Source organism: Nyctereutes procyonoides, unplaced genomic scaffold (assembly GCF_905146905.1).
Source record: "Nyctereutes procyonoides isolate TBG_1078 unplaced genomic scaffold, NYPRO_anot_genome, whole genome shotgun sequence".
NCBI lineage: Eukaryota > Metazoa > Chordata > Mammalia > Carnivora > Canidae > Nyctereutes > Nyctereutes procyonoides.
The window spans coordinates 16,601,145-16,628,611 of record NW_026575041.1 but is presented as its reverse complement, the minus strand read 5'-3'; the positions used below and the strand labels follow the sequence as shown (position 1 = coordinate 16,628,611).

Genomic DNA, 27,467 nt, shown 5'->3' with positions numbered 1-27,467 from the left:
AAGGTAGACGCTTAACCCACTGAGCCACCCAGGAGCCCCTTCATTCGTTTGTTGATGGAGATAGGAGTTGTCTACAGGCCTTGACTGTTAAAAATAAAGTGGCTATGAATACTTTTTGAACAAACCTTTATGTAGATATATGTTTATGTTTCTTTGGGGGAAAATTTGCAGTGGAAAGGCCAGGTTGTTTTATAGGCATGTTATTCTTTGTAAATAGCATTTTTTCTGTATAGTAGTAATTAGCCCTTTAGTGTGAACCAGTATAGTCATCATGTTCTTCTCTTACCCCTAGCAAGTTAGTACTCACCTGGGGCAATGGGAAAGATGAGGGCAACGGAGTGCCCTGGGAAAGAAGCATAGAGAAGAGATGATTTGGATTAAGCACATCAGGAAAGGCAAGTCTTGTCAGGCTTCCAATTCTATACATTGGGGAAACTGAGGAGGAAAGATTATTCAGGTATTAAGTATCCAAAGACTAACTCCTTAATTTCTCATGTGGCCCTTTACAAGTAGAAACTTTTTTCCACTCATCCAGTGATTCTAAGCTGTTGGGATCCTAATGATGCACACTTGTGTTGCTCTTCTGTTGTACCCAGCTTGTCTGTTTCTGCTAGTGGCTTATAGTCCATGATGGCCCTTCTGTCTTCTAGGTAGTTATTTGTCAAGGAGAGAAGTTGGGGAGATGTCTATACTTTTGAAGATACAATTGTTTCAGTAGCTCTCCAGAAAGACTTAAGATGGAATCTCTCCACTGGAGCATTTGACACTTACTGTTGCTTGTATGATTATAAGAATAAATAATGGTAACTTATAGACAAGATATTTTATTTGGTAGGAATAAGATAATAAGAAATGATACTATTGTGATTTTAGTTCTTTTTGATAAATCAACTATTCATTTTGGATATGCTATCTGGGCTTATTTTGGATATTTAGCCATTTATAACGTCAGTATTAAGTTTGAAAACCAACACATTTGGACAATTTTTTCTTTGTTAAAAATGATATTTATGTCATATCAGAAGCACCAATTACAGCATATTTTCCATACTAAGGAAATATGCCAGCAAATTTTCTTAAAACATCAGCACTATAATTTTTTTTCCTGAAGTCTACTATTTTTTGTTCTATACTTGAAGTGGTGATTTTTAGAAAGCTTTAGGTTTTGTTTATTTTTCCTTTAAAATTACTCTAGATAGTGAAGTGCAAAAGAAATTAATTGCATTGAAATTGAAGCAGTTACTAGTTCCATAAAAGAGGGTTTGAGAGAGAAAGAGAGTTTTAGTACTGTGGTAGAAAAAAACAAAACAGTAAGAGGTGTTCCATGTCAACCCAGCCCTGTTGTATATTTTTTCCTCCTTTAAAACAACTTTTGATGTATAATTAAGATTTAATAAATTTCATATATTTAATACATACTATCAATAAGTTTTGACCCTTGCATATATCCATGGAACCATCATCTCTATCAATGTAATGAACATATCTTAATGCTCATTCTTTAAAATTTCTCTGTACCTTTGGAAGTCTTCCCCTCCTACCTCTTCTGCTTCTCCATTAAACATATGTTTCTTTCTGTCCATTGTTTTCATTATTGACATTTGATATAGTATGTACATTTGGTATAGCATGTCCCCATAGAAGTATGTACACATTCACCATTCTGAGTGGAATACTTGAAAATATTAAGGTGGACTCTTCTGTTAAAGGTAGAAACACTGGTTTGTCTTAAGTACCTTGAAACCATGCTAATTTTAAAAAGGCTTTTTTTGAGAGGGAACATATAAGGAGATATGTGATTTGAATTGGGCTTCCCACAGAGCAGCATAGTACTTTGGATTTTAAGGTAATAATTTTTTGTACTTTTTTTCTCAGTATGGCTTAAGTTAAAATGTACTTATATACATTTTTTTAATAGTTCCTGGCCTGACCGGGGTCGGCATGGTGTTGGTGCTCTTTCTGATGATTACAGCTTCTACATATGCAATACGGTGAGTGTCAGAGTCATTATTTTAATGTTTTCTGGCCAGAGGATTTAGATTTTCCTTAGATTATCTTCACTTTCATATGTAGTAAAAGTCTTGGTTAACTGGAATGATTAGCCAGTGCAATCAAGATTCTGGTTCATGGACTATTTTGGATAACTAAGAGTGAAGTAGAGACATTTCTATATATCATTTCCTGTTTTTGAAAAAAATCTGCTTGTTTTTGTAAAATATTCTGCATTGATAAGAAGACATGGAGACATTTTGATGACCAGGGAAATTTTAGTTCCTTAGAGTCATCCATCTGAAGGACAGTATATCTCTATGAGACATGAGAATGTAACATGTATGCAAAGGAATATATCACAGTTATTCTATAACTCATTTCCTGGTGTGTTTGTTTTGCTGCAATTTAATGTAGTATTCTAAATGAAGATTTGGAAACGTAGTTAGTTGACATCTAAAATAATCAGAAATATCTGCATGCATATTTATTCTTCTAGTTGAGATTTTGAGCAACTGCAGGTATACATTTTCATGAGCACCTTCACGTGTTCTTTCTGATGAATACATTCTGTATGTCATATCATTTTAACAGCCTCTTATGTTTCTGGTCAAACTTTTTGCTTAAGAAAGCAAAAAAGAGTTAGTATATAATATTCAAAAATCTTCAGGCATTCTACTTGTTGAGATGTGAAGTTTAATGGAAACACACACACATACATGCTTTGAAAAGAATTGCCCAACAGATTATTTTTTTAAAGACTTTATTTATTTATTTATTTTAGAGAAAGAGCTCACATGTGCAAGCAAGTGGAATGGGGAGGGGCAGAGGGAGAGGGAGAGACTCTCAAGCAGACTCTTCACTGAGCACAGAGCATAATATGGGGCTTGATCCCATGACCTGGAGATCACGACCTGAGCTGAAATCCACAGTTAATGCTTAACCAGCTGAGCCACCCAGGTGCCCTTGCCCAACAGAATATTAAAATGAGTCTCCCCTTGCACTTCTGAACACATCTGTACACACATCCACATACACCAAAGTGTCACAGGTAAACTCACCACTCAGAGATTAGCTCTATAAATTTTCTGGTTTTGATGATTATAGGCTTAACCCTCCTTGCCCTTGCTCACTCATTTTCCATATTCTCTTGCCACCACTATCACTCTCTTTTTCTTCCTTTCACACTCCTGATCTCTCTTCATATATCTATGTACTTTACCAATATAGCATCATATTATATATACCATTTTAAGTCTGCTTTTTATTTAAATCTATTAGGAACATTTTTCTACATTAATAAATATTTATCTATCATCCTCTTTACTAATGGAACAGCTATTACCATGTATACATTATTTTCCCCATTCCCCTATTTTTGGATATTATAGGTTGATTCCATTTTTTTTATAGTATTTCAGTTCTGAAACACACTCCTATCCATATGTCTTTGCATAGTTTTTCAGGTATGTCTTAAGGAAAAAATCTAGTTGTACAATGTCTGGGTCAAATAGTAAGTAACTTTTATGACTTTTCATAAGAATTAGAAATCACAAAAAAAAAAAAAAGAATTAGAAATCACCTTACAGAAAGGCAAATTAAATCTCTAACATTAGTGTGCATGAGCACCAATTTTGTGGGCAGAAATTTTCTTTTAGTTTGGTAAAGCATTCATTAAAAAACTTTCATTTTTCAGTTTTTGGTATTTTTGAAGGAAAATTAAGGCATCTGACATATTTATTTGCAAGATTGAAAATACATGAGTTCTACATCTAGAAAAAAATATCCTTAATTGAGAAATAGTCTTGTACAATGGAATATAAAGATCAGCTTCTATTTTCAACTAAGCCATTACATTTATGCTCATAATAATTCAGTAAATGTTTAGTAGTCTTTAGTTTTTCATTTCTTTATTTTTTTAAAAGATTTATTTATTCACCTTAGAGCATTTGTGTACATGTGTGAGTGGTGGAGAGGGATAGAGAAAGGAGAAAGGAGAAGAGAGAGAATCTCAAGCAGACTCCACACTGAGTGCAGAGCCCAACTTGGGGCTCAGTTGCAGAACCCTGAGATCATGACCTGAGCTGAAATCAAGAGTCGGCCACTTAACTGATTGTGACACCCAGGCTCTCCCATTTTTCAGTTCTTTAAAGGATATTATAAAACCAACTCTACTATTCTCCAAACTTTTTGGGGGGCAATCATGGAGTTTTTTTTTTTTAAATTTATTTATTTATTTGAGAGAAGTTGAGGAGAGGGAGAGACTGAGGGTGAGGAGAGAATATCCTCAAGTAGATTCTCTGCTGATGCAGAGCCCACTGTGAGGCTTGATCTCATGACCCTGAGATCATGACCCGAGTTGAAGTCAAGCATTAGATGCTTTAAATGACTGAGCCACGCATGTACCCCTGGAGGAATCATGGAATCCCCAGGGAGTCCATGGATCATGGAGATAAGCTTGTTTTAACCTTTTCTCTTTACCAGTGAGGAAACAGAGTATTAGAGAAATGAAATGAATAAATGGCTCCACATTTTGAGTAGTTGAATACAGTCTAGTAATTCACCAATGGTTCAATAGTGGTCAATCTATTAAAATAAGTAGTATATTTTAACAGCAGGTGACAGGAAAACAAACATTTTCATCTCAATAGATTTTTAAATGGTGGTGATTAAATCTGAGCTCTAGTTTTGAATTAAAATAAGTAGAATAGACTAAGAATTAATTTCCTTTATAGAATTAAAAAATATAAAAATCCAGAGCTAAGATCATATTTACCAAAGAAACTTAAGATGAATTCCTAAGAAAATTATGGAAAAAACCAAGTGATATTTTTTAATTCTACCATTATTTGTATATGTTAAGAAATGAAACACTTATAATATTAGAAATAGAATTATTAGAAAGCATGCAACAAGAAGTCATCATTATTTCCTGAAAGGTGCATGTAATTTTCTAGCCAGAGAATCTAAAGAAATTATGGGGAAAAAAAAGTGTTATACCAAATTAAAGAGTTGAAATAGGTTAATGAACCCAAAACAAATATTAAAAATGGCTTTAATGTAACAGCTATTATCAATTTGAAAATTGAATAAAATAAAAAGGTACCACTCACAATTGCAACAAAAACATAGACTATCTAGGAGTAAACTTAATAAGAAACTAGTTGAAAGCTATACAGAACAACATAGACCTTCACTGAGAGAAACAAGTAGAGATTTGAATAAAGACTGTGTACTATAAAGACGGAGTTCTTCCTCAATCAGTTTATAGGTTGTTGCAATTCCAGTCAAAACTCAAGACTGATTATTTTGTTTGTTTTTGAATTTAGTGAAGACAATCCTGAAGTTCATCTGAGGAACATGCAGGGTACATGTTTCAGAGAGGAGTAAAAGGGGAAATGTGGCTGACTAAACATTAACATGGTTAAGCTTCGATAACTTAAAACAGAATAGGACTCAGGTGCAAAACTGACCAAGGAATTGAATATAATGATAGAGTTGATAGAAAGCCCTAGAAGGGCTTTGCTGAATAATAAAGATGCCATTACAAACTTATGAGGAAGATAAGGCTTAAGTGAATGAAATTCTTTTCAACTTGTGGTTCTCCTCCAGGGCAGTAATACCAAGGTGTTATTTTTAACATATATGCCGTTCAGGAAAAGAATATAAAACTTTAATGAGCATTTATTTAATTTCTCTCAATTTAACTTTCCTTGGACTATTCTCCCAATATGTATTGCAATAAGAGCATTATTTTTTTTTTAAAATGTCATTTGGAAAATTGAGAATATTGATCAAAAGGACAATAAAAGTACATGTTAGCAGCCTATTACCTACTTCTCAATCTTACATCATAATAACTTTAAAATAAACATTTTAATTATTTTCATGTATCTTTACTTGAAATACACAGAACCTTCAAAATTATAAAGTATTAGTTATAATTTTGTCAGTTCTCTCTGCATGTTATGTTAATACTTTGATACCAATAGGTAATTCTGAGATGAACTCCTATTTTACCTTTCTACAGTTATGACATGTGTTTGAAATAATGGAATGTAGAGTCACATTGAAATTAAGTTATTTTTTTTTCAGAGTTTCTAACTATGACATCTTCTGGTATACTCATAATCTCTTCTTTGTCTTCTACATGCTACTGATGTTGCATGTTTCAGGGTAAGTTTAAAAAATATTTTAAAATATTTTTTAAAACATGTATACTTAAAAATGGGATAATGAAAGATAAATCTATAGGAATTTTTATAGGAAGTGATAAAATTACTTGGTTACTAGAATCGAGGGTAGAAATAGTGTTCTATTTTTAGCATAGTATATTTTAATGAAAGTAGGATAAATGGGTATTAAAACTGAGAGATTTTAGTTTTAAGTCCCACAGTATTGTACGTTTTTCAAAAAGATTTATTTATTTTGGAGAGAGAGAGTGTAAGCAGGGGAGAGGCAGAGAGAGATAGAATAACAGAGAGAGAGAGAGAGAGAGAAGTAGACTCCTTGTTGAGCATTGAGTCCAATGTGAGGCTTGATCCTATAACCCTGAGATTATGACCTGAGCTGAGATCAGGAGTTAGATGTTTAACTGACAGAGCCACCCAGACATCCCTCTATAGTGATATCCTGATCATCTCTAAGAGAAAGTTAGGAAGAAGTGAGGACTTCAAGAAGGTATTTTAGTGTTTGTATTTTTAGGAATTCCTTATGTCTTGCTGCTGCAGAATTTGTAACAATGGAGTTATCAATTTTTAGTTTAAAAAGGCCTACTAGCCCATAGCAACATTTTTCTAGATTTGTCTCCTGGGACAAGGGAAATAAACACAAAATAAACTCTTGGGGCTACATCAAAAGAGAAAGCTTCTGCATAGTGAAGGAAACAACAAGAATAAAAGACAGCCTACTCAATGGGAGAAGGTACTTGCAAATGATATATCTGATAAAGAATTAGTATCCATGATATATAAAGAACTGATCCAGAAAAGTGGGCAGAAGACATGAGTGTCTTCTTGAGTGGCTCAAGCAGGTAAGGGTCTGATTCTTGATTTTGGCTCAGGTCATGATATCAGGGTCATGAGATCAAGCCCCATGTTGGGCTCTTCATTCAGCAGGGAGTCTGCTTGAGATTCTCTCTCTCTCTGCCTCTCCTTCCTCCCTCCACCTCCGCTCATGTGCACTCTCTAAAAAATAAATAATTTTTTTAAAAAATGGGCAGAAGACATCAACAGACATTTCTCTAAAGAAGATATCCAGATGGCCAACAGACACGTGAAAAGATGCACAACATCACTCATCAGGGAAATACAAATCAAAACTATAATGAGGTATCACCTCACACCTGCCAGGATGTCTAAAATAAAAAACAAGCAAGAACAAGTTTTGGCAGGGATATGGAGATAATAGAAACCCCTCTCGTACCGTTGATGGGAATGCAACAGTGCACAGTGCACCCACTGTGGAAAACAGAATGGAGGTTTCTTGAAAGTAAAATAGAACTACCATATGATCTAGTAGTCAAACTACTGAGTGTTTACTCAAAGAATAAAAAAATACTAATCCAAAGCTATACATGCACCCCTATGTTAATAGCAACATTATTTACAATAACCAAACTATGGAAGCAGTTCAACTGTCCATCAATAGATTAATGGATAAAGAAAATGTATATATATCTCAACAATGAAATATTATATTATTTGGCCATAAAAAAGAATGAAATCTTGCCATTTGCAACAGTATGGATGGACTTAGAGAATATAATGCTAAGTGAAGTAAGTCAGTCAGAGAAAGACAAATACCATATGATCTGGCTCATATGTAGAATTTAAGAAACAAAACAAATGAGCAAAGGAAAAAAAAGAGGCAGAAACCAGGAAACAGACTTTTTAAAAAAAGATATTTATTCATGAGAGAGACACGCACAGAGAGAGAGAGACAGAGACAGAGACACAGGCAGAGGAAGAACCAGGCTCCATGCAGGGAGCCTGATGTGGGACTCGATCCCCGGCCTCCAGGATTATGCCCTGGGCCAAAGGCAGACGCTAAACCTCTGAGCCACCAAGGGATCCCTGGACTCTTAACTAGAGAACAAACTGATGGTTGCCAGAGGGTAAGTGGTGGGAGATGGGTGAAATAGGTGATGGGGATTAAAGAGTACATGCATCATGATGAGCTCTTACTATTTTTTTATTTCAAGTTTTTATTTAAATTGTAGTTAACATATATGGTACAGAATACATACAGTGCTCATCACAGATGCCTTCCTTAATACCTAGCCCATTCCCTGTGCATTCCCATCAGCAACCCTCAGTTTGTTTGCTGTAGTTAAGAGTCTTATATGGTTTGTTTACCTCTCTCTTTTTTTACCTTCCCCTGCGTTCATGTTTTATTTCTTAAATTTGACTTAAGTGAAATCATATGATATTTGTCTTTTTCTGACTAAATTATTTCACTTAGCATAAGATGCTCTAGTTCTATCCACATTGTTGCAAAAGGAGATTTCATTTTTGATTGCTGAGTAAATATATATATTCCATATCTTCTTTATCCATTCATCAGTAATGGAAGTTCACCTCTTTCCATAGTTTGGCTGTTGTTGATAATGCTGCTATAAACATCAGGGTTTATGGAACATTGACTAATGTATGGAATTGTTGAATCACTATATTGTACACCTGAAACTAATATTAACACTGTATGTTAACTCTACTGGAACTAAAATACAAAACTTAATAAATATATATAAATAAAAATAAAAACAAAGTAAAAAGGCCTAGCCATAATAATAGTTGTAGAGAAAGCCAGAGGTTTACAATGACCAAAGATAAGTTTCTGTCAAAAACAGCAGAAAATCAAAAGGAAAAAAAGAAAGTATCCTAAGCTTATTACAAGGAATATACCCCCAATATTCTGAAAAGTGTGTCAACCCAAGCAGTTTACTCAAAGATACAGTGCTTAAAATAACACATTAGCTTACAGTAAGGAAACAATACATATGTATATGCATATAACTGCATGATCACTGGAGTGGACCATGCTTTTGTCTTGAGACTCACACTAATATGACACAATAGGCCATTATCTGGCATGAGGTTCACTTGATTGAATAGAATAACAGAGGACAGGAAACATAGAAGGTCAATAGGATAATGTCAGGTCCTTCTTCTGTGGGGATCCCTCTGGCTGGTTAGGATTATTTCCCACCTCCTCTTCCTTCCCTCCCATGTGGTAACTCAGTTTTAAGATGAATAAACCACGTAGGTAGGCATGGACTACCTTGCCTTGCATAAGGCTCATGCTCCATAGAACCAGTATCTCAGTAGCAGCCCTTATCTCCTCAAGGGATGCCCTCAGTTGTAAGAACACACTGCACACAGGAAACTGAGGTCTGTGAGTCCTGAATGATTTTATAGTTCACTCATAGCCCCCCTGGTTTAGTTGCATTCCACCAAGAATAAACAATGTTGCCTGGAAACACAGCTGGCATTCCCTATTTATCATGGCCCAAAATGTTTCCAGGGAGACAGTGTTTGGAGAACGGTTCAGATCTGCTGTTAATCCTTTCCTCAGAGTATTTTTATAATGTACTTTGTCAGTACAGTAGGTTGTATACATAAATTATTTATTTCAGGGTACATGTTCAAAATGTTTTTTTTTCCCCTCTGATTTTGAAGACCGCTGGCTTAGAGAGCAGTATTATATGGGTCTCTCTTGTATGTCTTGGCTCAATTTGTTCTGTACCAGGTTCCAGAACATACAGTTGTAGAGCATCTGAAACATGGCCACACATTATTATCTAGTTGTCATTCCTGCCACACAAAGATGGCCATGGTCTGAGGAAGCTCTGGGTTCTGTTCTTTTCCCTTTGTGGAGGGAAAATATGTAATCTGTTCTATGGAATATTAGGACATCAAGAAAGCTCTCAGTACAGAAAATTTGTTTACATTCTGTTATTTAAATGACTTGTTTGCCTGTCAGGGCTATTACCATAAAATGAACCATGAGTAAGAAGATGCTACTAATGTTAACAGTAATTTAATAATGCTTACTGTGTGCCAGGGTTGAATTCAAAATGATTTAAGACATTTTTATGTCTTCATAGGGAAGCTCTATGTCCTCAGGGAATCATAGTTTTACAAGGATAATAATATTAAACCCCCTTTACAGGTCAGAAAAAATGAAGTTTAGAGACAGTAAGTAACTTGCTAAATAAAGTTTAACGGATGGATCCTGGATTCAAAAACAACCACTCTGACTCCAAAACTCGTATTATTTTACTACTAAGTTCAATTTTTTTTGAGAAAGATCTGTGCCAAGAATTTGGTGTTAATATGTTTTTTAAAGGTTAATATCTTGATTTATCTGGGATTGTGGTCTCTCTCATCTGTCTGTAACAGATGAGAAAAATGCAATCATTTGTTCGTGTAATTAATTATGCATTCTTCTGCCTTTATGTTGTACTAAGTTAAAACTTAAAATATCTGTTTCTTTGTAATTCAAAATAGTTTTTTTTTAAAGGTTCAGGAGTTCAGGCAGATTTCTTAAGTTTTAAGAGGCTTGTATTGAGAGTTCTTTCTTCATTTTTTGGACATAAAAGAAGGCATATTTAAATTTTGATTTTACTTTTGTAGAACAAGGGTCATAAACAGAAATTGAATTTAATTTATGCAAATAAATAACAAAAGGCATCTGCAGAGTGAATTTTATATAATAAATCTCGTGCCAATCTAATTGTTACAAACAAGTAAAAAACAATTATTCTAATACTGAAATCAGCGTCATTAAACAAATATATAATCCCCTAAGCATTCCATGGTATACATTTTTTATGAAATTACATTTTTATGAAGTAAAATTGACAAAATTATGTGTATATTATAAATTGCAAATCAATATATTTTAAGTATACAGTGTGATGATATGTATATATGTTGTGAAATGATTACCCCAACCAACTGAATTAACACATCCAACACTTCAGTTATCTTTTTTTTTCCCCCTCTGGTGAGAACGTTTAAGATCTAATCCCTTAGGAAATCTCAAGTGCATAGTATGGTATTGTTAACTGTAGTCATTATGCTGTGCATTAGATCTTCATAACTTATCCATCTTATAACTAGAAGTTTGTAACCTTTTGAAGTTAAATTTTGAATAATGCCACATAGATTATGCTTCTGGTATGGGAAAACCTACTAGTGGTAAATCTTATAGCTTTTTCAAAATGGAACATTTCTCAAAAAATTCTTTTATTGATAAAAGATCTAAGGTAAATCTATGGTTATCATTTGTGCCAATGTTGAGAACTTAGACATCTTTGCTTATGAAATACCTTGATAATTTCATTCTCTAGCTTTTGGTTATATGAGTAAATAAAGTGCAGTTATTGAAAACAAATTACTTGGATTTATATTGAAATTTCTATTAAAGAATGTGCTTTAGATAGGGAAAGGAAATCAGTATTTTCTGGGCATTTGCTATTTTCATCAGTGTGCTAAGTACTATAATAAGGTATAGAGGAACAATATAATGTATAATCTTTAGTATCCCAGATTGGTAATTAATTTGGCATTAAAACATCATTTAGAAGAACTAGAGAGAATTTTAGACTGCCTATTTTCCAGGTATAAACATATTTTATTTTCAAGAATTCTAGTAGTTCAGAATTGAAAAATCTATGTAGGCCAGAAATATTAGACAATTTTAGGCTCTGGGGATGAAGCAATTAGAGATTGTTGACTGATTTCTCTGCCTAAGCAGACTTTTGTAATAGGACGAGCAGTTGCTTCCAATGATTTTTGAAGGTCAATTTTGTTTTCATAGAATCTCAAATTTTGAAGGAAGCTTAAAGGAAATCTCGATAAGATGCCTTGAGTCTCCCATACAATCTAAGTAAATATCTAATTTTGAAAAGCCTACTTTGTCTTTGAGAAGCTCTAATTTTCAAAGTTCGTTTTCTTTTGAACCAGAATTTTACTTTAATTTAATTCACTGATTTCAATGTCTATGACTCTGTAGGGCCATGGACATTGAGCCCTCTCCTTCAAATTCTGTTCATCTATTCCTTGCTTCTTGATATTTCAAGTCTCATCATTATTCCAAACTTAAAAAAATATATATTAGTAGTTAATATTCACTGAGAACTAGCCTGTACCTTACTAATGTTTGATGTCATTAAATTATCCCAACCCTGGTAAAATCTGCTGCTGCTGCTGTTGCTGCTGCTGCTGCTGTTGCTGCTGCTGCTGCTGCTGTTGTTGTTATTATTATTATTATTATTATTATTATTATTATTATCATTATTCTCATTGTCCAGGTGACAGAGCAGGAGCAGTGGTAGGCAAAGTAACTTGTTAAAAGTCATGGGTAATTAGTACACGAGTTTGGGTTTGAACCCAGGGACCAGATTCGTGAATCCACCTTTCTCACCACTAACTTAAGGGGGGCTGCAGTTTGGAATGCTTCCCTTGTATCCCTTTTAAACCAAACTAAGTGTGGTGCTCTTGAGGTATATGATTGTGACATTGGCAACATGGAAAGTTTATATTTTTTGCTCCAAATATTATAGCCATTATTTAGGAACCAGTTGTCTTGTTCCATGATTACCCATGCCCTTAGCTTAACACAATTTTCATACTTGTTACCAGTACTTTAGATTTTTAAATTATTTATAAGCAGATCTATTGCATGACACCCTAAAAAAGTTTCATATACACTAAATTCAGTCAGTGGTCAAATGTATCTTTAAAATATGCTAATTTTCCTTTCTAAGAGGTCAGAAAAGCACAGCAATTAAGAGGTGTATCATTAGTAGCTGTACAACCTTGCCAGATAATTTGTCCTTTCTTTTCCTTAACTATTAGATGGGATTAATAAAGTCACTTACATCATAGGGTTGTTTCAGGTTTAGATAAGTAAATATAGCAATTTAGGCATAATATTAACATATTCAAGTGTTAGCAGGAAAAAATATACTTGTGCCAATACTAATAGATATGTTAGGAAGAAACTATATTTAACTGTTTGAAGAATCTTTTTTTTATAAAGACACAGCATTTTTTAAGAGCCCATATTTCCCTATCTATAAAGTAATTTGATGAAAGTATAATGAAAACTGCTTAGCAGATCAAAGAATGTTCCTTAAAAGGACAACAATTTTTATAACACTGTGAGGTCTCAAAACTTCAGTTGATTTTAACAATAAAGGTTTACTTTGAGACTTAACAAGACAAGCCTCCTCCTGAGGAATTTTTTTCTTTTAATTTTTAATACACCTTTCTAGGAGGTTGCTATTTGTATGCTATATTAAAGATATTTCAATTCAGAAGGCATTTGAGGAAAAATAGCCAAAATGGTTTCCTCTTTTTAGACATGAATGTAACTGGACATTTCTTTATTTTCATTTGAAAAACTCATCAGGAGGAGATATATACTGCCATTCTCACTTACTGATGAAAGGGATTTTGGAGGGAAAAGTAATTATGAACGTCACAGAGCCTCAGCTGAGGACTAACCCTACTCCTTTGACAGGCATGTGGAGGGAATGCGTTGTAAATGAGATTTGGCACCCTGGCCGCTCAATCTTACCATAGTCAACACCCACTGGCTTTAGCTTGAAGTGTTAGGTGGGTAGTGATTGTATTTTACTTTTTTATTTACATGAGAGAGGAATTATAATGTGACAATTCTGAAAAAGAAAGGGGGAAGGTCCTCCCTAAATGCATGTATGGCAATGAGAGCCAATTAATTGTGTAAATAATATTTTTGTGCTAGCTCTGCTGGACTTCTCAGACTTTATTTTATTATATAAATTGATATATATTATTTGTATATTACATAGTACATTATTCTTTCATACAGAGCTCTTTGCCATTTGGGACTACTTGCTGGCAAGACTTCATTGTAGAGCGTGATTTTATTGTTTGAATCATTTTTTTCTAGGAGGATTTAAAAGGAATGTATTTCTATGTGCATGTTTCTAAAATCATTTATTCTTTAAACTAGGCGAACACAGTGGGAAGCCTTTGTCAACAATGACATTAATGACCCAGAGGCACTGTCAGCTTCATAGAAGTTTAGGCTCAGGAAGTTAGCCAGTTAGACAAATATTTATGAAGTAAGGCTTATTGTACTGGCTTATCCTCCCTCTACTATGCCCTTAGGAGGAGGAAAGTATGAACATTTTGTTGGGGGATAGAGGTGTTTATTCAATCTGGATAAGTGTTGAAAGTTGCTGATTCTCAAATATCTTCTCTTTTAGAAGCCATTTCCACTGAGGGCCCTCTTCACCCACTCTGGCTTGTGGGATCTTCCTTCTGGTCAGAGGTGTTTGCGCCTGTCAGTGGGAACTTGATTAAGCCCAGGGAAAAGAAGGCCCAGAGGTGTTATGTTAAGCCAATTCTATTCTAGCATCGAGGAAGAACTATATATTTCCCATACCTTCTTTTCCATTTTCCTTTCCTTGCCTCTAGATTTTAATTGGCTATATAATGTACTGCCCAAACTAGACACTTCTGAGAATGAAATGGGATCCTATTAATAGTTAAGCAGTGACTTGTGAATGAACCAGGACATAACGGTTATTCTTTTCTATTCCTAGGCATTAGGGGAAAGCTCTAGGGAGACTGAATCACAAAACAAAACTTTACCTCAAATAGGGGCTCTACATGAGTATTTGGGAGCCTAGAACCTTCAAATAATAGACACAGTAGATTTTCCTAGCTTTGTCCCACAGTACAGATCACAATTGAATGTCCTCCACCATGTTAAGTGGAAGGTTGAGGACAGTCATGGCTAAATCTTTTGTATACTACCCATCACACATACAGGTAACCTGTTCTGAATAGTTTCTAGATGCTTAAATTCCTGTAGGTGTACATAATTATTATAAATGATGCCCTTTATTTCTACCTCAAAGTCCTACTTCTCTTTCAGGAGAGTAGGAGTTCTCTACTTGGATTCATAATCTCCAGGAATCATTGAATGGCTGCAAGGGGATCCATGAATTCCTGGAATGCACCCCTCCCCCCCAAAGCCGTATATGGCCCAAAGGAAGTTAAAAGTAACTGAACTAAATGAAGCCTCTTAAACCTAGAGTTTTACTGGAGAGCTGTAATATTACATTTATACATTTTATGTCTCCACTTCCGTTTTATCCAGAGTTAAAAACAATAGATTGTGGGGAAAATGAGAAACACTGGGGCAATTTTCTTTTCACATGAGAGCTTCTGTAAGGAGAATTTACCTGATAAATATGGTTTTGGACCTGCCAATCAATCACATTATCATTTTAGAGGATAATAATGATAGTAGTTATAATTATTTCCAAGGTTTATATAATATTCAGTATGTGCTCTTAGCACTAACTTATGCACACATACATACATATATATATATATATACATATCTACCCCCCAGATGCACACAGTGTTGTTTTTTTAAAATCTCATAACACTATGAGGTAAGTACTTTTATTATCCTCATTTTACAAATGGGAAAATGAGGCACAGAAGGTTAAATGAAATTATTATTTAAAGCCACTAGCTAGGGCCTGATCGGGCTGGGGATTCACCACCCACAGTCTGACCCCAGAATCTACGCATTTAATTTCTCATCTTTTTTTGAATTAATGAATTATTTATACACAAGGTATTTGAAAGGTACCTTGCTTATGAATGCAATATATTCATGTCATGTGAATATCTGGGATAACCGTCTAATTTATCTATAAAAGTTGGTGATTATATATGTGTATTTTGTGTTTTGAGCAAGAAATTCAATTTTATTATAAGTTACATAAATTCAAGATTTTGAAGATGAAATGTCTTCCCATAAGACAGTATGAAGAAAATGAAACTTTTTCATATTGTTTTATCAATGTTTCTTAAAATGCTCAACCTTGTTATGGCACATAATAAATATAACTTTATAATAATTCTAAAAATAATATCTGTGTGATACCTTAACATCCAAAATTCTTGCAGGTAACTTGAAAATAGCAATGAAAAAATCTGAATTCTAGCCTAGGGTTAATAAAAATACAGTGGAAGAGACACTCTTACCGGTATTGTTACACTGTGTCTTTGGTGCTTCATTCAGCCATCAGGTGGCCCACATCTTTTCAAACCTGTTATCAAGCCTTAGAGTAGTGCCTGTCATTCATTGCTAACAACAGAGAATAAGGAGAATGGGAATTGCACAGAAAGAAAAGAAAGAACCTACATATATACTCCTTGAAAATACCCGGGCGGGGGGTGGGGGGGAGAGAGAAATTCACACAAACACCGTATATCCAGAAGTACAGAATAGTATACATCATATAAGATCTTTTTTTTTCATTATATAAAATCTTATGTAAAAGATAGAACATCAGGCTTTAGCTGAAGTGGTTGAATGGTAGAAAAGTCCAGTGTTCTCTTTTCCCTGCCCCATTATGTATCTGTGAGTTCCAATATGAAAGAGAGAAGACAATATGGCAGGGATATATCCTAAGTAAATTGCAGTGTTTTTGAGGATAGGAATGTTTCTTACCCATCTTTACCAATGGAATCCATTTCCCAAGTTATCATTGAGTATGTGCTGGATTAAGTGAAATTGTATTAATTGGCTCTTAGCTAGGAATTTGTTGTCCTTCTAGGTCTTTCCAGTGTTTCTCAATTATTAAAGCATTGCAGACAATACAAAATAATCTGTGTATTTGTTTAAATGCCATTGGATTCCCATTTTTGGGACTGTTACTTATGTTTAGTGTTCTCTGGGTATAACTAGTATATCAATTCCTGTGCCAGAGGAATTAGTTTTTAAGTCTTGACTATTTTGGTTGTCTTACAGATTGGCACATTTGTGTTGGAGATTTTTTGTGTAATTCTGTGGCTAAAAATTCTTTGGATCACAGAAGAAAAAAATTCATCTCTTTGTTTTCTTTCACTTTTTGGCTTTTGAATTTTTCATCCATATATATAGAGAGAACACAATTCCTAAAGAAGGAAGACTAAAGATAAGTCTTTTTTATCTGGAACTCAAGTCTCTCTCACATAATATTTATATATTTCCATATGTTAATAATATAGTATTCTGTACAACTATGGTCTTTAAGATATGTTTTCCCCCCTACTTCTAATTTCCCACTCATATCATTGATTTTCATTTTTGTGTAAAAAATAATTTTTCTGTATAGCAATTCTGGACTAAGGTCTTACGATTAATTTACTTTTGCTGATATTTTATACTGGAAGCAGGTAGTCATGGGTGTGAGGTCTTGTGACAGTTTCTCCCATGAGGATTCCATATGTATGAGTGGATTGATATAGTTTTACAGAGCATTTGCACATCTATAAATTCATTTGTGTTGGAAGCTATCTTTGTTTACAAATTTTGAATCTAAATTGTGAGTTTACTTTTTCCCCACTGTGAGGATAGGAATAGTGAGTTTCAGACCAAATACTTTCTCACATAATTTTAATCTCACTTTTCCTTCTGGGATCTTACTCATAATAACAAGTGGTCTTGGCTGGCAGTACAGAGTAAAAAAGTTGGGGAGGAAGGAGAAGGAACAAGGGCTACATTTAAGAAATATTTTTAGTACCTTAGTGTTTTTCTGAAATGTGAAATAATTTTATTCCCACTGCCATTTTAGTGAAGCCTGAAAGCAAAGCATATACTAACAAATACTGGATGCTTATACACGTTTTTCTTCCCAAGAGATTAAAGTCCTTTGCTTTATATACCTGTGGAGTCAAGAGGAACATGTACTATCTCACTTTTTCAGCTGAGGAAAGTTTGTAAAATGACCTTTTAACTTTACATACTTAAGGAATGTTCCGGTCTTGATCCTGCGTTCTTAGGCTCCAGGGATTAGTTTTGCCAGTTGCATAGTGTCTGTGGCAGGCTACTTAATTTTCAGGGCTCACTGCAAAATGAAAATGTGAGGCCCTTTGATAAAATTTTTTTAAGTATTTCAAGATAGCAACAGAACAGGGCCTTTCTAAGAGCATGGTTCCATGAGACTGCAAAGCTCACACACCCATAATGTTGGCTCTGTCTGTGCTGCCCAGTTTTGTACCTTGGACAACACCATCAGCACGAGCTAGTCTCAGTATGTGCTCCAGTCAAGCTGTAGGATGTGAGTACTCTCAGGGATCCATAGCAAGCATCCAGGAAAGAATGAAGAGACAAGGACATGTCTAGACCAGACAAAGTGGGGATGGAAGTAAAACCTTTGATCCAATATGTACTCAAATGCTAAGAGGTTCCCAGATGTATGCTGGATCCTTAGCTTAGGAAAGCACTTCAATATGATGCTGACAAGTAGGTGATAACTTGTGTGCTTGGATTAGAATTGGTCAGGGTCAGGGCAGGGCTGAGATCTCAGGTTCAACTTAGCAATAATCAAGGAAGAAGAGGAATAACGTAAGTTGCAGATTGATTTAATGGTATTTCTTACAAACGTGAATGTGCTTACATGGGTTACTCTACTAAATACTATCTAACATCTAGACATCTTTTTTGAAGTTGGACTATGAGTTCAAACTCCCCTCTGTGTCATGTGGTTTAACAACAACCAAAAAAAAGTTGTATGTATACTTCCAGTCATTCATGAATACATTCAATGAATATATTTTGAACACTTGCTGTAGATTACAGTCACTGTTCTAGGCACCAGCAATGCAGCTGAGGCACAGGACAAATCCATGACCTTAAGTAGTATGCATTATAGTGGATTCCACAGAAGTCAGTGAATTCCAATGGGTTTTGAAATAATAAATTTGGATGTGTTTTCCTAAGCTCTTTTTTTTTTTGTACTTTAAACAAAGTAAAAAGAACAGTCAGAAACAGGTTGTTCTATTTTTCTCTTTATAGAATATAGGAAAAAAGTAGGTTCCTCATAGGACAAGGATTTTTTTTTCTCTACTTTAAAAAAGGATTAAAATCACAAACATAAAGGTTACGTAAGTGACACTGCATTTGTTAGACATTTTTAACATGCAATTAAAGTAAATGATTTCGTGATTCTTCTTTTGGCAGGCATGGCATGTTGTGGTACTTAATTTTTGCCATAAAATATTTTTATGACTTCTATGTTGTAACCTAGGGATTTATTCTGTGTACTGTATTATTTTCTCTGACCCACTTAAATGGTAGTATAACTGTAATGCCTCTTGAGGATAAAGGAAAAAAAGAAAGAAATCTATTTTCTGAAACGCTGTTGAGTTTTGAAAGCACATCTTGATATCCCTATGAGTACAAAAACAATAGCATTTTACAACCATGTATTTTGATACACTGTAAAATCCTTGATTTCTCGTGATAGAAGAACACTAGACATTCCAAAGATATTTCAGAATCTCTTCTTTGGAACATAATACAACTAAAAAATGAGTAATAAGCATGTCTATTCTTAAATTGTCTGTGTGCTTTCTTCCCCTATCCCTGCTGTATCATCATCTTCAAGACTGTTGATCATTCATGGACATTTTTTCCCCTTCTCATTTTTCCTTTCAAATTATTTATCATTTAATTATGAAAGATAACAACAGTACATACAAGATTGTTCTCTTTATTTTAACTTCTATGCATTTGCTATATGGAAACAAATTATTTGACTATTTGCTTTTAAAATCAATGCACTAGAAATGCATTGAAGGTCTACTATGTGCCAGAAACTTGCTAGAGGGCTGACAGGGTTTGGCAGTGAGTATGGACATACAGGGTTATATAAATGCATGAGACAAGCATGCACTCAGCTGGGAGTCTGCTCAAGATTCTCTTCTTCTTCCTGCCCTTACCTCTGTACGTGCACACACGTTCTCTCTCTCTCTAAAATATTTTTGAAAAATCCCTTTTTAATTGAGAGCTCTATGTTATCTTGAGCTACTCTCAAGCTAAGTCGCATAGGTTACCTTTGTCTTAAAACCCCATTAAAATGTTCTTTTTATCTTTCTGTAATTGTTGTCATCAAAGAAACATGGATAAGATAGAAAAGACCTATAGACAGACAATGATAACAAAAACCACTCATCAAAAAAAAAAAAAAAACAACACAGAATCTCAGGTTACATTTGGCTAAATAAGATGGCAAAGATACTGATGGGTTCACATGGAAGGACACTGGCAGATTTTGAACTCCGTGTTGAAAGGATAAGTATTGGGCATACCAGACCGATGCTTCATGCCTTTCTGCCTATTTCCATAAACTTCATAACAAATTTGTGTGGTAAAGACCAGTGGCCTCATCTTAGAATGAGTGAAAATGTTTGGAGCTGCTATCTGCCCAAGAGCACACTGTCAGCCCATGGCCATATCAGAGACCCCTGTACTAGGCTTCCCTCAACCCTCCATTCTTCATATGTACCACATCCTGAAATTAAAGACCAATGTGTGCATTGAACAAAAATGTACAGCTCTATCTGGTTATAGATTTGGAAAAGGAGGAAGTATACTTCTAACCAAACTAATAATTTTACATTATTTTTCAAGTCCAATTAAATACAATAACTTACTCTTTCATTGTACTAGTAAAACATAGAATTCTAATTTTTTTTGTACTGGTGCAGAATTTCTTGAAATTTTTAGAATATGAATTCTTAGAATATGATGTGTCTTTAACATTATCTTTTGTGCCCATTAAAATAATTTCATTCTGAAAAATTTTTAATAGAAATGTAGACTAGATATTTTTGGATATATTTGGATTGAAAGATAAATATCATATATTATCTCTTTAATCCATTTACTTCACTGTGACCACATTTGTTAAAATTGAGTTATGTATTATATGTGATTTTTATTGTTTTATGATTGTTTTGAATCTCTAGTATCTAATTTATTCCAGCAGACATAATATATATGTCTAGAGTTTAATGCAATCTTTCCAACTACAAAAGAGGTTTCAGGAACATGGAACTCTGTCTATATGCCAGACAGTGCTGATCTTTCTTGTTGCCCACATCACTGAGACATACCAGGCACTCCTAAAAGGGATTTTAGAATCTTACATATCCCTTGAAATACCAAGAATAGCAACACTTTGTTGGACTGAGCTGGCCTGAAGATTTGTACTGCATGGTAATGTTTGTCATTCTAAGGATCATTAGCACATGGAGTCCTGCCCACCTGAACACTTAAGACCATGCTTTTGCATAACGTTAAGCAGCCTTTTTCCAGGCTGTGTCCAATACACACATGTGCACAATCGCACACACACACACACACACACACATGCATGCGCATTATCTGACTTTATTTCCAGACTTTTGTTCATTCTGAACCTCCTTCTTTGATGTCTACTTCTTTAGCCAAGTGGTTTGGTTTATATGATATAAGTTTTTGGAATGAGGTTTCTGAATCCTATGCTTAGACTACATTTAGTTAATCTCTAACCTAAATAAAGCCTTAAGTCTCTCATCTGTGTAATGGGCATCAAAACATCCTGTATGATTATTTAAGTGAGAAATAGATGTTTAAAAACCCTGACATCCTTTCTTAAATATTAATCTTCCTCTTCCGTACCTTTTTCATAGATATGTTTTAAGGATCCAGTGAACTAACATGCTGTATGGTGACAGATGAAGGGCATAGAATTTGAGTTAGAAATGAGGTTTTTTTTTTAAAGATTTTTTTACTTATTTATTTATAGAGACACACACACAGAGAGAAGAGGCAGAGACACAGGCAGAAGGAGAAGCAGGCTCCTTGCAGGGAGCCCAATGTGGGACTCGATTCCCGGTCTCCAGGGTCACTCCACAGGCTACCGGTGGCCACTAAACTGAGTTTAAATCTTGGCTCTGCCACTTACCAGCTGTGTGACCCTGCAGTTATTTAATTTATTAAATTAGTTTCTTAATTTATAAAATGGGAATAATAATTCCTATTTCATGCAATTGTGCGTATAATGTGAAATGTATGTAAATTGCTGTTTGGAGCCTGATGTTTACCATACATTACTAAGGTCTTATTGAAATACTCTAGTCCAATTATCTGTGGTCTGACTTCCATTCAGCTTCTCCCAAGATGTGTTCTAACCTAGATTTTAAGTGTTTAGAAGTTCAGCAACCAGATTTGACTCCTTATTGAACTTTGTAGGATCACCTAGAATAGTGTCAAGTGCATTATGCGAATGCTTGTTCAGTTTCAGGCCAGTAAAATAAATACTTGAGATTTTAGCCTACCCACCTGTCAGCCTTGGGATGGTCAGTAGGAGCAACAGGTTTGGGTAAGTATTTGTAATGGAAGCTGAATCAAATTCATAGGTTTTCCAAGTATAATACCACAATGATTGTATTATATGACTAGAATTCTGTGAATGTACTTTGCTCACATTTCAATAATAACCATTAATTTATTCTGTACCTATGCCATATTTACTGCATTGTTTTAAAATATGAGTGTATGGACTGCCACTTATATAATACAGTCTGCTACTTAGATACATAGTGTAACATATACTATATGCTCTCTAATGACTTCATTATGATTAGCTATACAGAAGAAAGTAATATAAAAAGAAGAGAGAAGCACACCTCAGAGGCTCAGTTGGCTAAGCTTCTGCCTTCAGCTCAGGTCATGATTTCAGGGTCCTGGTACTGAGCCCTGCATTGGGCTCCCTGCTCAGTGGGGAGTCTGCTTCTCCCTTTCCCTCTGCTCCTTCCCCTGCTTATGTGTGCTTGCTCTCTCTCTCTCTCTCTCTCTCTCTCTCTTTTTTTTCTCTCTCTCAGATAAATAAATAAATAAAAGATTTTTTAAAAAAAAGAAGAGAGAAAAGGAACGAACATAAGCAAAAGTAGAATGATCATGTTGAATGGGTAGTGAATTCCAGCAAAGACTGCCTTGGCCACTGCTTTTCTAATTTTCATATATTGGACCTCCTTAGTCTTATTATTCATGTTATATTTTTTGTTGCTTCAAAATATTATATTTGTAAAATAATAAAATCATTGTAACTGTAATGTACTAAAAATATACTCTTTTTAATGCACTAAAGTTAATTATTTGGTAACCTGAAGAATAATTTAAAAATACATTCTTAGCTAACTAGGAAAAATAGTTTTGGATATCCAAATTTTAATTTCTTTAAAATAAAAGCACACTGATGGATTTCCAATGCTTTTCAAAATTTTAATTTTTTTCTTCAAGATTTGCTTATACAGTAAGGATCTTTTCTGATGTTCTGCACAATCTATTACTTGGTGCAGTATCCTCTTGAGGTAGATCTTACTTTTTATTTATAACAACACAAACCACAGAAAGTTGAATGGTTGGTCTTAGAAAGTCACAAAATATGAAACAATCAGAATGGTACTTTAGGGTTGTAGGCTCTCCTGCCTGATTATTTTAGTTTTTTATGTGATTTTGTTTATGGAAGAATTGACAAACATGTGTGGGGTCTAACTGCTATACATTAATTATTTTTGGACCAAAGGTGATGCAAGCTTCCAGTTCCTGTCCAGTTCCTGTCCAGCTGTCCAGTTCCTGTTATTATGTTTTTTTTTACTATATCTCTATCAATCAACAAGGCCTGTTTTATCCAGTCTTAGTCAAATCAAATATGATCCCTATACTCTCCCATTTGTGTTTGAAGATACAGCAAAAGTACTCATCATATAGTATTTATTGAAGTGAAAACTGGTGTTTTGGCTAGATGATCATATAATCATTCATATGATTATATGAATACCTAAGAGAGTTGAAATAAAGGCTGTGCAATTCAAGAATTGTTGAAAAGCTTGATACATTCTTTCCTATTATATATTTGTGGTATTTGTTTAAGGACGAAAACTCTTGGTTTAGTCCCATAGTAAAGAATTTATTAAAAGTCTTAGGATTTCTCAATTACTCCTAAGTAATGTTGTGGAAAGTTAATAAGAAAAAAAAAGGCTATTTTCTTATACTGTATTCTCTGATTTCAATTTCGTTTTCATCTTCCTTTTTTTCCCTTAATATAACTTCAGAGGGCTGCTGAAGTATCAAGCTAATTTAGATACCCACCCTCCTGGCTGCATCAATATTAATGGAACCCGCTACCAGAATATCCACTTACCAAACTATCGCTCAGAACATTTTCATGAATCTTTCCCTGGAGGACTTTCGAAACCAGATGAACTTACCCAAAACAGATCTGTGAACATTTGTATGGAAGAGCCCAGGTTCCAAGCTAATTTTCCACAGGTCAGATTAATTTGATATCTTTGATGGTCTCCTTAAAGTCCATATTTCCATAATTATTCATCAGCATTTCATTTAAACATGCTTTTGAAGGTATATAAAGCAATTATTCTTATAGAACAATTCAGGATGTTTCAATTGGAAGATAGCATCTATTTTTCCATTAGAGGCATCTGGCAGTTCAAGGAGAAAGACCTATGATATTACAGGATATTGAAAATTCCTGCTTACCTGACTATATGATCTTTGCATGCTGTGGCAATGGTACTTGCCAAAGGAGAGGTGACAAGGATAGTTTCCCTAGCCATTGAGAAAAATAGGTTGGATAATAAAAACAATAGCAAAAGGACTAATACTAACAGTAATTATTATTATGGTACAGAATAATATGGTGATATTATGTATAATATTTTCAATAAATTGTAAAATTAATTTGTCAAATGTTTGATATTATCTGCTAAGTACTATGCTAAAAGGTACTGCAGGCATAATTTCTCTTAATATTCACAATAGCCCTTTGAAGCAATTACTATCCTCCTTAATTTTTTGAAGATGAAATTATGGCTTACATACATGTAATACCTCGAGCAAATTCTTCAATAATACATGGCAGAAGTAGAGTACAAAACCAGATGTTTGACTAAAATGCTTGCTCTTGGAAAACTTCTTGCACAAATTACCTGGCGAGTGGTTCCATAAGAGCCCTAATCTTCCCATGTGGGTATGGGAGCTGCCAATGTGGGAATTAACACCCTGTACTCTTTGCCTGTAGCAGGTGGTAGTATGGGACAGTGATGTCGAATGTCTTTTTTCAGAAGAGAAGAAAGAGGAGTCAAAAAGTAGAATGAATTTGTAGATGACTCTGGAGTGAGTGTGTTGCCTTGTGTTTACTTTTTAATAATAATCCTCAAGATTTCTAATAGATTTTGCAATTTTCAAAGTTTTCTGGGCTTCACACAATGCTGTTAGGTAGGGCAGGTACTGTGATACCTGTTTTACTTCTGTGAAACTTAATGCTCCAAAAGTAAGTGACTGTCTCAAAGTTGAAAGCCTGCTGTATTGCAAGGCTTGTTGTGATGCCTGCTACTCACACAGCATCAAAGTAAATATCAGGAAGAGGCATAATCTGCATGGAAGGAAAAGGTCTGAAATAGCCATGTAAATAAGATCTTAAAAAGTAACCATTAAAATAAGTTTGGGTCAGAGGCCTCTCAGTGATGAGGTAAATATAATGTACATTTCTAAGAGGAGAATTGGCCACACAGGACAGGCATCTGTAATTCTGAGAGTATGCAGTGAGTTACCCTGGGATCAGGGCTATCCATCCAGCACACATTCAGAATTGGTACACTTTCAAATTCTATATAATACCTTCTGTTCATATTACTTTTATTATGTAAAAGTTGTAAGCAACATGATTAGTATATCTTATATTTTAAAATATGTTCATTTACATATTTTACACTGTATATACATTATGTATGTGTACATTATATATACATGTCATATGCATTAAAAATACCCAGGGTTGAATAAAAGGCATAGCATAAGAAAAACAGCCAGTGATATTATGATAGTGATGTAGTGGGACAGATAGTAGCTACACCTATAGTGAACGTGGGATAATGTATAAACTTGTCAAATCACTAAGGTGTACACCTGCAACTAATATAACATTGTATATGAACTACACTCATATAAAAATAAATAAAAGTAAAAAAAATCTAATAAAAACCTTACCTGACATTTTGAAGAATTCTAATTACTCTTAAAAAATAAAGCATTTTGGGATCCCTGGGTGGCGCAGCGGTTTGGCGCCTGCCTTTGGCCCAGGGCGCGATCCTGGAGACCCGGGATCGAATCCCACGTCAGGCTTCCGGTGCATGGAGCCTGCTTCTCCCTCTGCCTGTGTCTCTGCCTCTCTCTCTCTCTCTCTCTGTGACTATCATAAATAAATAAAAAAATTAAAAAAAATTAAAAAAAAATAAAGCATTTTAATATGTTAAAAATTCACACACATATCCAGGATTTTCTCTTTTTTTAAACAAACATTGGATTGGTACTTCTTTTTTCTAAAATCATCTTTAGGTTTTTTTGAAATTTGACTTCCCTTCTTTTTTAGATGAAGATATTACATATACATGTATTATGTATTTACTGTGCACGCACAGAAGGAAATAATGAAACAAAGTGTGCATACCTGTTAGTGTGGCACATAACTTCTTTTGTTTTATGTTTAGTCTTGTTTGAGTAAGTTGTAGTGAGCATCTTTGTTTTTACTGACTTTTCTTTGCATCTTATTATTTAAAATACAAATTACAATGCCATTACTATAATGTATGAAATAAACAATTGAACAGGATATAAATATTCCTACAACACAAATATTTCTTAAAGTATGTTTTAAAAATTCTCCATTAGACCTGGCTTTGGATATCTGGACCTTTGTGCCTGTATTGTGCTGAAAGACTTTACAGGTGTATCCGGAGCAATAAACCGGTCACCATCATCTCAGTCATAAGTCATCCCTCAGATGTCATGGAAATCCGAATGATAAAAGAAAATTTTAAAGCAAGACCTGGCCAGGTGAGTCAGTGTTCAACAACTATTATTTTTTAATGTATTTATTAATTTTAATTTTAGGAGCGGAGGGTCAGAGGGGGAGGGAGAGAGGGGAAATCTTAAGCAGCTTCCACGCCCAGTGCAGAGCTTGATCTCACAACCCTGAGATCATGACCTGTGCTGAAATCAAGAGTCAGATGCTTAATGGTCTGAGCCATCTAGGTGCCCCAAATTCCCTTTATCCTTAAATCATTTTTGAAAATTAGTATTCGTGCCATTATTAGAGTACTTTAACTTCTTTCTTGGTCATTTAAAAATTATGTTTGTTGCTTTTTAGTATATTATTCTACATTGTCCCAGTGTGTCTGCCTTAGAAAACCATCCATTTACCCTCACAATGGTAAGAAACTTGTTTTTGATTTTTAAAATTTCATAGTGACATCTTTTTCTTTTGTGTGTGTGTATTTTACTTCACTCTAAAAATCATTCAAGGAGATCATAATAACCTAAATGTTTAAGTAAGCCATTTAGAAAATAAAAGAAATATTATCTGTTCAGAAACTTTGTAGCTATTTATTATTTTCAAACACTTTACAATTCAGGAAGCAATACTTAAAATGTATTAAAGCTTGATGATTTGAAATATGGAAAATTTCCTGGATATTTACATTTTCCTTTTATGAAATATGTACCAAAATATTCTATGTATGGTTTTCTTTAGAGAGATTGAATTTAGTGATGAAGAGGGTACTCTG

General features: G+C 34.4%; 1 protein-coding gene across 5 annotated transcripts in view; it reads left to right on the top strand.

Moving 5' to 3' along the window:
* NOX4 (NADPH oxidase 4) overlaps positions 1-27,467 on the top strand; it is a 167,301-nt gene that overhangs the window by 40,455 nt on the left and 99,379 nt on the right. For 4 of the 5 annotated variants that reach the window (XM_055320778.1, XM_055320777.1, XM_055320776.1 and 1 more), the window contains 5 exons: positions 1,919-1,991; positions 6,085-6,165; positions 23,937-24,153; positions 26,572-26,736; positions 27,050-27,112. In XM_055320778.1, the coding sequence (XP_055176753.1) occupies positions 1,919-1,991; positions 6,085-6,165; positions 23,937-24,153; positions 26,572-26,736; positions 27,050-27,112 (599 nt within the window). The remainder of the gene's footprint in view (positions 1-1,918; positions 1,992-6,084; positions 6,166-23,936; positions 24,154-26,571; positions 26,737-27,049; positions 27,113-27,467) is intronic. The other variant, XM_055320775.1, reaches the window with a different exon arrangement.